This window comes from Aethina tumida, chromosome 1 (assembly GCF_024364675.1).
Source record: "Aethina tumida isolate Nest 87 chromosome 1, icAetTumi1.1, whole genome shotgun sequence".
Taxonomy (NCBI): domain Eukaryota; kingdom Metazoa; phylum Arthropoda; class Insecta; order Coleoptera; family Nitidulidae; genus Aethina; species Aethina tumida.
In genome coordinates this window covers 40,529,108-40,540,259 of record NC_065435.1, presented here as the reverse complement: position 1 = coordinate 40,540,259, position 11,152 = coordinate 40,529,108, and the positions used below count along the sequence as shown (strand labels likewise).

The 11,152-nt window shown below is 28.8% G+C and overlaps 1 protein-coding gene across 1 annotated transcript; it reads right to left on the bottom strand.

Moving 5' to 3' along the window:
- Positions 1-323: 323 nt before the first annotated feature.
- Positions 324-1,222, bottom strand: LOC109609647 (uncharacterized). Its single transcript, XM_020026355.2, has 5 exons — positions 1,135-1,222; positions 1,010-1,082; positions 878-955; positions 697-822; positions 324-647 (listed from the first exon to the last, which is right to left on the bottom strand). Exons 1-5 carry the CDS (start codon positions 1,152-1,154, stop codon positions 486-488), a joined length of 459 nt encoding a protein of 152 aa, XP_019881914.2. The 5' UTR covers positions 1,155-1,222; the 3' UTR covers positions 324-485.
- Positions 1,223-11,152: the final 9,930 nt, after the last annotated feature.

Genomic DNA, 11,152 nt, shown 5'->3' with positions numbered 1-11,152 from the left:
AGATTAATTTTTGGTATATCAAGTTTACCATCTTTTTCCTTTGTACCAATATTGTTTATTTATAATTTTTACAATTATTTAACAGTCCAATAATTTGAGTGTATTAAGTAATCATTATTAAATTTCATAAATTTAGACTGACCATCAAGATTCATTTTTAATTTATCCAATTGTTGTGTCTAATAATTTTTATGAGAATTACAAATATAACGATATGACTTAAATAAATGAAACATTTTTTAAGTGGAGTGACAAATACACTAGTTCATATTTATAATTAATCCTTTGTATATTTCAATTGTTTGTTGTAAGTTTAAAAATAATAAGTTTTATGAATTTATTCAATCCCCCAGTACACAAAAATTTACATTAATATACACTAAAATTAATATGAGATAATTTGTCTACATGTCTATGTAGCTATATCAAAAAATGACAATGATAATTATAAATATAATGATACGATTTAAATGGATGGGAACGAGTTATTTCCGTTTTCTGACTGGGGTTGCAAATACCCTGCTGCCCCCGGGCAATCTGTCAAGACTCATATTCGGTAGTTCATGTTTATCACCTGTTTCCTTTGATTCCTTACCGCCTAACTTTAATTTTTCAAGTTGCTTAAGTGCCATTTCGTAAGGAGTTAACTGAAAACAACGAAATTAGACAATCGTCTACGTTTACCAAAACATTTACGGTCGAAGAAGTGGAGGGCTGGGAATTCAACAGATCAAGCAACTGAGCCTCGCTCCTGGTCAACATAGAAAAACAGGTCTGCTGCTGTGGGTTGGTGCTTTTGTGTTTTCTGGCGTGTTTCGGACGCTGAAAAAATACGGGTTTATCGACCGCCTAATTTTGCTACGAATTAATCATTTACGGCTTGCATCGTTTGGTTGTTCTTCACCGTAAGCTTGGGCAAAGACGATTTTCTTTCGTTGTCCGGTTTACGTCCACGCTAAAATGAAAACAACCCTTGTTCAGTCTGTACGATGGATTTAAATTAAAATACCAGTGACATCGGTGATTTTTGGAGATCGTCGTCGCCCGACTTGGATTTCGTGGTGCATCGACGACTTAATGATCTAGTGGGGGATTCGTCTAAGTTCAAGCAAACGATGGAATTTATTGTTTTACCTTCCTCTGTGGACCCTCATCTTCAAAATTTTGCGACGGAAACCAGACACGAACTAAAGATTTCTGACGTATTTAAGATTTTGACATGGACCTGTTCGATTGTTGTTAGCTTTTTATTGAACCAAAGCAGTTGACTGTGCAACAAAGAATTTTGTTGTTTATTGATTAATTTAATGACATTTGCCTGGCGGATGTTATTTTTAAAAATAATCCAGAGAAATTGAATAACGAACAATTATTTAATTAGCATAAAGAACTTTTTTCACTAAATTAAGCTAAATTTTGTTATGTAAATTGTACACCAATGCCATTACCATTTGGCTTGTTTAGTTCAGAACAAACATTTGAAATCTCGATGCTCAAAAGACAAAGTGCTTTGTAAAGTTTGCCCGTGCTTAGATATTTCCCGCTAATTGCGTATTTTTTCGTTAATGAATAAACGCTAATTAGGAACTTCCATTGTTTTGATATGAGCGTGTCAGAGCGAATAAACAAGCAGAACTTCCAAGTGTAAAAGACAAAATTCCACTTGTTCATTTCGACACTTAAAGTATTAAATTAAACACATTAATTACGAAACAATTATTTAACGGGGAACACTCTCGACTGGGAGATTTGATATTCTTCATAAACCCTCCGAGTGTTTTCGGGAAGCGCAATTAATTTGCTGGAGTTCGTAAATACGATTTCTCGTACCGAATATTTTTGTTCGTCGCCGTTTGTTTTGATTAATATCTGAAAATTAATAATCTCGTATTAATTGAGTAATTTGCAGAACAAATATTGTTTCACTTACTTTAAAACAGGTTTTTGTGACCAAATTATTTTAGTTTTACAAGCCATTTTAGATGGTATCTTACAGATCAAATTATGTTTTGTCTGTCAGATTAAGCAAAGAAATTTAGTCTGCGCAGCTTGATGTGTAATTTTGGACCACATCTATAAGAAAAGAACATTTATTTAAGTCAACGCTGTGTAAACTACGTAAAAATTTAATTAAACCATTAAAATGTATTTTGATAAACTTGACACAGTTTTCAATGATGTGTACCAGAAAGCACTTACATAGAAAAGTCCCTTTCATCTCTAGCTTTGCAGTTTTGAAATAATTAGAGCCGTTTTATAAAAACGTTAGTGCAAAGCAACAACCTTCATTTAAATGCGACCTCGGCAATTAATCATGTGGATGGTGAAAAACCGGGACACGTAAACCCAGTCTCAACTACTTAACCCCCGCACATATTTTTAATGCACAACTTCCAAAGCGTCTCCTTAACTTACGCAAAATGTAAATTTCAACAGCTAATCTAGATACTTTGCCCCAAATTAATTTTTTATCTCGACTAGTTGTAAACTACGTGTCTGACTCGCTTTAAAAGTAACGGGAGGCGGAGAATGAACGGAGAAGTTTCGGATATTAACTGAAAACTTCCCGTTTCTATTAGAAAATTTTGCACGGGAGTGACACCAGCTTACGAGGATTTAGTCCTTATCCAATAACCTACACTTATCCACTCATAAATTCGGACTGTTGAATATTCATAACGTTTTCATAACGTTACTTGACATTTTTTTGTGGGCTTTCTTGAACAATGAGCCCAATATTTTAGAAATTTAAATGGTGTTGTTTGTTGGCAGTAAATCCACGTTTGTGCTGAATTATTTCAAGCAGAAATTCAATGAATGTAGATAGAAATAAACAAGTTCTCTTTTTGTTCTTGGCTTACAATTTTCTGGTTTAAATTACTAAACATGCAAATTTCAATTTTTAAAATTGCTCTACTTCTTTCACTTGTAAGTGTTTTATTAAAATTTTAAATTAAACCTCAACAACTTGGTTATCAAGGAATTAGCAAATTTACATAGAACTCACATTTATTGTTGTGTCAGAAATTAAAGTTGAAGGTCTGGGAACTTCCTGTTTATATTAGAAAATGTTGGAGCAATATAAGTTTACCTCCACTTAACCATTAATAAAAACTGAACTTTGATTGTTTCTTTGAAGAATTAGTGCAAAATTTTATAAATTTAAATTGTTTTTCCCTGTTTGATGGCAGTAAATTAATGTTTGTGATGAATTATTATTATTTTTTGTCTTAACCAACAATTCAAAGAGTTCAGAGAGAAATAAACGAGTTTTCCTTTTGTTCGTGGCTTATGTTAGAACTTTTTCGTTTAAATTACTGAACATGTAAATTACAATTTTTTAAATTACTCTTATTCTTTTATTTGTAAAGGTGTTTCGTTAAAATTTTAAATTAAACGTCAACAAGTTATCTGTGAATTAGCAAATTTATATAAAATCCTCATTTGCTTTTGTCCTTGCGTTCCAAATTAAAGCTGAAAATCTGGGAGTTTCTCGTTTCTGTCAGAAAATTTCACAGGGGACACCAATTTACAGTTATTTTACCTTTACCCACAAGTGTCCGCTAATCCACTCATAAATTTGGGCTTTTGAACATAACACAACAATTCCATAATATAGTTGGTATTATTTACTAGGTTCCTTGAACAATTAGACCGATATTTTAGATATTTAAATTGTGTTCTTTGTTGGGATTCACATTTCTCATGAATTATTTCAAGTAGAAATTACATGAATGTGGTTAGAATTAAACAAGTTCTCTTTTTGTTCTTTGTTTATCTTATCAAAAGCGTCCACTAATCCATTAATATATTTGGACTTTTGATTATTTCTTAAAGAATTAGTTCAAAATTTTATAAATTTAAAATGTTTTTAATTTAATGGCACTAAATTAATGTTGAAAATCTGAGAATTTCTCGTTTCTATCAGTAATTGTTAAACCAATTTACATTTATTTCATCCATATTCAAATGTGTCCATTTATCCACTCATGAACCTTCGACATTTGAACAATTCAGCATAATATACTTGACATTATTTACTGGGTTCCTTGAGCAATTAGCCCAATATTTTGGATATTTATTTTATATCGTATGCTGTAATAAAAATTTCAAGCAGAAATTCAATGAATGTAGATAGAAATAGTTCTCTTTTTATTCTTCTCTTACCTTATCAAAACCCTCCACTAATCCTAATAAATTCGAACTTTTAATTATTTCTTGAAGACTTAGTTCAAAATTAAATAAATTTAAATTGTTTTTTACTAAAATTTGAGAATTTCTAGTTTCTATCAGAAAATGTTACACAAATTTACAGTTATTTTATCCATATTCAAAAGTGTTCACTTATTCACTCATGAATTTGGACATTTGAACATTTGAATTATTTTAAGCAGAAATTCAATTAATGTTTTTAAGCAGAAATTTAATTAATGGAAGTAAATTAATATTGAAAATCTGACAATTTCTCGTTGCTATTAGAAAATGTTACATCAATTTACAGTTATTTTATCTTTATCCAAAAGTGTCCACTTATCCCCTCTCATAAATTTACGCATTTGAACATAACTGTTCCATAATATGCTTGTCATTTTTTCATGCTGAATTCCTTGAATAACGAACTCAATATTCCAGAAATTTAAATTGTGTTGTTTATTAGGAGTAAATTCACGTTTTTGCCGATTTTATTCCAACCCCAATGAACACAAAAAGAACTAAACAAGTTTTCTTTTCATTCGCGGTTTAGAACTTTCCGGCTTAAATTACTGAACATGCAAATTAGAATTTTTTAAATTATTATTGTTCCCTTATTTGTAAAAGTGTTATATTAAAATTTTAAATTAAACCTCAACAGCTTAGTTATCGGGGAATTAGCGAAATTTGCATAAAACCCTCGTTTCTTTTTGTCCTCCTGTACGAAATTAAAGTTGAAACTTCGACTGATTTTAATTAGCTTAAAACAGTTACGCTTAATCATATCGAAAGAAAAATGTACCTAGTCTAGACGTTCTGCCCGTTCGGTTCGTATTTTTTATCATTTTCTGCGGCATCGTTAATCATCGTTAAGCACATTGTTTTATTGGCACGAAATGCAGATGAATCAAATCTATTAGGATTAATTTTTGTGCGGGTCTAGCCTTACATGAAACGACCGTGATTTAAATCATTCCCTTTGTACGTCGCCTCCTGACAAATTTGAACGTGTAAATTCAGCAGAAATTTTTGCGATTTCACTTTGCCGCATTAACATAATTTCAAGACACACAGTTTCAAAAACCGCATTTGCTTAATTGACCTTTAACCGTACCCGTAAGGCAGGAGCCGTGTAATATCGGAGGTAGCATGTAAACACATGAATAAATTACCGCCGCTCTTTGTTTGTGTTGTTGCAATTTGGAATTTTGCAGGGAGAACACGAATGCGAATTACTTTTCTATTCAATCGCTCCTTGCATTATTTACATAAGACACCAGGCGCGGGTGGCAACAACAAGGAAAAAAAATGGTTCATCAAATCAAACGACTTTTTTTTTTTTCATTTTCAACGACGCTAAATGGGATATTTTCTTCTCGGCCGGATTTTATTGAATCTATGAATATTTCAATGGACGAATCGCTGAAAATATGCGTGGAATGATAATTGTCACGTTTCCTGCTTAACAACGGCTATTAAAAAGGTTTCAACGTTCATTTGATACTAATAATAACCATTTATTTGCGCAAGAGAACGTACGAAATGTACATAAAGTAGACGTAAATTACATAAAACTAGTAGTTAAGAAAACAAAAAGAAATTATAAATGTAATACAAATAAATTGTCAAGCTGTAATAGACATATCAACAAAACAATTATTTATATCACAGAAGGTTTTATTCAAGTTTTTACATGTTATTGAAGATAGTAGCTTATTTAACGTAATTTAACCTTGTCGATTTGTTTATGCCGTCTATTCTATTATAATTCCGAAGAAAAACTAAAACATTAAGCTGTTGTAATAAATGAGGAGAATCACACAAATACTTTTCATACCCAGTTTAATTAATAAATAAATAATTTTTAGTATATTTTAATTTTAATATTTAATCATAAAATAAATTTTAATAATTATTTACCTAAATATTGTATGAAAAAAATCTGTCAAAATATAAAAAAAATAAATATATTTTATAAACAATGAAATTTTTTATATTTTTATAGTCAATTATCGTTAACATTAAAATTAAAATATTAGAAATCTCAAATCTATAAATAAATAATAAATGATTTAATTAAGGAATATTTATTCATATGAAATAAAAAATATAAATAAATTTTCAGCAATAAAAATATTTTTTATTGTAATATAAATTAAAATATATTTTAAGATAAATCTTTATTATTATTCAATATTTTCAAATTATAATTACTAAAGCAATTAATACATTTTATAATTAAATATGATTATTATCCAAATTAAAAAATATTTATTAATAAATAAAAAGTAAATCTAGAAAAGTATCAATAAATTACTTTTAATAAAAATTTTTTTCATTATAATTTAAATTAAAGTGTAATTTAAAATAAATCTTATGTATAATTTTTATAAAATATAATTAATATAACAATTAATGTTTTTATAATGTAAAATTTTTATAATTAACTATTATTGATATCCAAATTGAAATATAAATATTATTAATAACAAGTTTTTAAATTTAAAATATATAAAAAAATTAATAAATAACATAGATTTAATTTTAATCATATTTAATAATAAATAATAAAAAGTAAATCTAGAAAAAATTTATTAAATATTTTTCCTTATGATTTAAGTTAAAATCTAGTTTAAATAAAATGTTTAATTATTATTAAATATTTTCTAACGATATTTATTTTTTGTTCCAATTAAATTATTATTAATGATCATTAAATTTTAAATATTTATATTTATATTATTATTATATTATATATTAATTAACAACAATGAATCCACAAAAAAAAAAATTGAATTAATGAAAATATTTAATTAATGTTAAATCTGTTAAAATTTTAAGAAATTAATTAATTTTTTTGAAGATTATTCACATAAAATGCTTAATTTTTTAATGAAAAACTTCCAAATATTAATATATTTATATAAGTAAATTGTAAATTTAAAGGTGTGTAAATTATTATGAATTTTTGAATATGCTAAAATAATTTAACAATATATTTATGATTCCAATTGAACTGTAACATATAAATTTGTTTAAATAATTTTTTATCAATAGTTAAAACCACAACTTCTAAGTAAGAAGTGGCACAACCCTCGGGAAAACAAAAAAAAAATAGCAGTATGCATAATCAAATTTTAATCTTTTTAAAAAATCGATTCCAAATAAAAAACAGAACAGTTTCGATTACACAAAGCTCTAATAAAGTAATTTCCAAAAAACAAGATTGTCAAAATCAAGACAACTCCTCAAATGAATGAACTACAACCCTTAGATAAATTAATATTCCCATTATTTCTTACACACCATCACAATTGTAAATTCTCTCAATCAGAGACATAATTGACATGATTGAGTGAAAAATCTTGAAATCATGAGTAAACAATTGATTATAAAGGATAAAGGAAAATTATTAATGAATAGAAGGAAAAGAAGGGGTCCAAGATTGGATCCTTGTGGTACCCTAGAGTAAGCTAAGCAGAGTTTTAACTTAAATCCATTGCAGTTATCACATTACTTCCACTCACTAAGTTATGAAGACAGTAGGCTGAGTTAAACCACTTTTGTCCATTACAATTTAAACTATTTTACGTGCACACGATATTTAGGAATAAAAAAATAAACTACTGAACATAAAACGACAAATTATGAAGTTACGAATTTTACAGTGGTAAATCAAAATTCAGCTTTTTGAAGATTGAATAATTGGAATTAAATCTACCCTTGGTATTATAAAAACGAATAGCAAAAAATTCTGGCTTCTCTTTTGTCTATTATTGCTCTCGTAATCTACCTCTCGTATGAGAATAATCTCCCCACACGTCTGTATTCCAAAAACTGTGGCACCGTTGTTACATGGCTTTCATTTGTTCATGAAAACTTTCTTTGAGTTCATCATTCACGTCATCCAAACTAACCAGATTTTATTTCAAAAGTGTAAACTGGAGTTATTTAATGTTGAACAATGTTGCACGGATTTGTATTGGCTCACTTGATGGTGCAATGATGTATGGACTATTCCAAATACTATTAAAAGACTGGATATGATGGAAATTAGCCTGTAGTTTTGGATGTTACACGTGCGATATTTTATAATTTTAAATTACGCGATTATTTACGGTTTATGTTATTAAATTTCTCCCCCCATTTATGGCATAAATCATTTGATAAATCACCTGTAATGATAACGTGTATCATAAAATTAAAGTGCTTTACGACCAGGAAAAATGAAATTAACGACTGAGTGCAGGCAGAGGGAGAGAGAGAGAGGGAGCAGGTCCGCTTCGAAAATGTAATTTTCCAGCATGCGAGGATTTTTCGGTAATGACATTTTCCAATAGATCGTGTACAAAATTCGTCGTGGTGCATCGTTTTCCAACGCTAACGAAAAAAACTAACATTACCGGTAAGTAAACTCGCCAATCGGCATCGCTTTGTGTTTGTTTCGGGAAAAAAAAAATGTCGAATGCGTAGATTTAGTTGGCCATATAACGAACACAAACAGAGACTGATGTTCCGATGTTAACTGTACACGACGGATTTATGCACGGAAGGAACATCAAACGGACGCGTGGGCGAATTGATTGGGGAATGGTGGATGCGCCGGAGGGAGATTTGTTGTAAAAATAGCGAATGCACCTGGGACGACTGCACAAGGAAACGATCCGTGATTTCCTACATGGCTTTTAATTAATTATTTGACAGAGAATTCTTTACTGAGGATATTGACAAGAAACGGAGGCAATATTGGTGAAATTTATAACCAGATTTAGGATTTAAATAGAATTTATCTGATTATTTAATAATTAATACCAGTAAAAGTACCATTCAATAAATTCAACAAAATTTTTAAAAAGAGTTAATTTTTAAAGAAATAAAGTAATAAATTGATATTGATCCAAAATTAGAAAATTGGCGAATGCTCTCAAAACAGGACAGATTAATTAAAGCCATGATTAAAGGAAATATTCTGAATATTAGGCAAATTTTACAGAAATAAGTTGATGAATTGATTTTGAACTATTAATACGCTTGTAAGTACAACGTTAAATGCAGCAAAAAGCAATTTGCGAGGAAGTTTATTAGATCCAGTACAATAATTTGGAACAATGATATTAAAACTACGTTAAAACAGTTCACATAAGTGTACTTCATTCCTTCTTTGAATTCGAGCTTATAAAAGGAGTGACTTTCAATTATTTTGTCAGATTTTACCGAGAATCTGCACAAATTCTTTCCAAACTTATTTTTAGATACTGCAGGGATATTGTGTAGCTTTTAATTTGTTACTTGATAAATTTTCTCACTGTTTGTCGTTTGTAGATGATTCCATTTAAAATAGAAAGAGAGAAAGAATTGTATAAGCTTTTTACCAAGTGTTTAAGTTAAATATCAAGTTCATCCATTCTCTCATCATTTTTAATTTGCTGTTTCACATTTATCTTTATTTTGTTTTCCTGTTATTAATTTTTAAATATAGTTAGCTTTATATTAAGTGTTTAAGTTAAATGTCAAGTTCAAATATTTTCCCATCATTTTTAGTATGCCGTTTTATATTAATATTTATTTTGTTTTCCTGTTATTAATTTGAAAATATTAACTATATTACATTACACTTACATTTTTTTTTTTTACTAATTACAATTATAAAATTGGCGAATGCGCAGAACTGGGTGGATAAAGGTGAAAGTCCCACAATCCGAATATTCTGAATACTATTAATATGATTTTGATCAAAGTTCAAAGAAATTTCCTTTGTTGCATATAAATGTGTATTCAATGTTATAAAAAGCAGGAATTCGAAATCTCTAATTAGGAATACTTTTATATCTGTTTGACGACAATGTTATTAAGGGTAAAAAAGATACATCTGTTACAGTTTACTTAAGTGTACTTCTAGTTCATTCCTTCTCTGAAGTCGAGTTTATAAAAAGAGTAACTTTCAATTATTTTCTCAGATTTTATCGAATGTCTGTTGAGATTCTTTCCGAATTTATGTTTAGATATTGCCGAGCTATTGTTTGGTTTTTTATGTGATGAATTTTCTCTCTGTTTGTCTTTGGTAGATTGCTTCAATTAAGGGTAGAAATTCATTCTCGTATCGTTTAATTTGTTGTTCGATTTTCTTGTTAGTTATAATATTGGTAAATATACTTTACAATTGGAAAATTGGCGAATGCGCCGAACTTGATAAAAATGGTGGATGCGCTGATTAACTGATTATTACTTAACACACTATAGGCGGGCAGCAAAATAGTCCAAACTTTGTTGTTGAATGATAACAAAAAATAAGAGATAATTCTTTCAGTTCCGTATGTAAACCAATAGAGTAAAATTATCTCACCTCGCTTTTAAAGTAAGTACATTCAAAAAGGTAAAAATTACCCGGTCCACTAACAATCAACAGTTCTCGAGACGGGTATTTTTACCCGACCCGCTCATAGTGTGTTAATTGACTTAAGGCACAAATATTTTACTGCATCAAAGTTAAATACTGTAAAAGTTGATGGCAATATCCATTTTTTGCAGCTGCAGTGATTTTCAATTATTTTGAAACATTTTTTTATTGAAGTTCTCTTCAAATTCATTCGGAAGTTAATTTTAGATATTGCTGATATTGTTGAATTTTCACACTGTGTGTGTTCTTTGCAGATTACTCCATTTAAAGAGAGAAACAAAGAAAGAAAGAATTGTGTAACCTTTTTGCCAAGTGTTTAAATTTAATGTCAAGTTTAGTTAGTTTAGTCTCCCATTATTTTTAATTCACTCTTATATTTCTATTTATTTATTTTACTTTTTAGTCATTTGTACATATTGTTAGATTAATATCATCTACCTTAGTTTTCAAAAGTGGCGAATGCGCTAACTGGGTATACAAATGGTGAATGCTCAAATTAACTGAATAATCTAAATCTTATAGTTTTATAGAAATGAACACAGTCAAAATGTTCAGAATATAATA

Coding starts and splice junctions, on each gene's coding strand:
- LOC109609647 (XM_020026355.2), bottom strand. CDS start 1,154: ATGAGGGTCCACAGAGGAAG. Junction 1,083..1,134: donor ATGAGGGTCCACAGAGGAAG/GTAAAACAATAA, acceptor ATCCCCCACTAG/ATCATTAAGTCGTCGATGCA. Junction 823..877: donor ACAACCAAACGATGCAAGCC/GTAAATGATTAA, acceptor GTATTTTTTCAG/CGTCCGAAACACGCCAGAAA.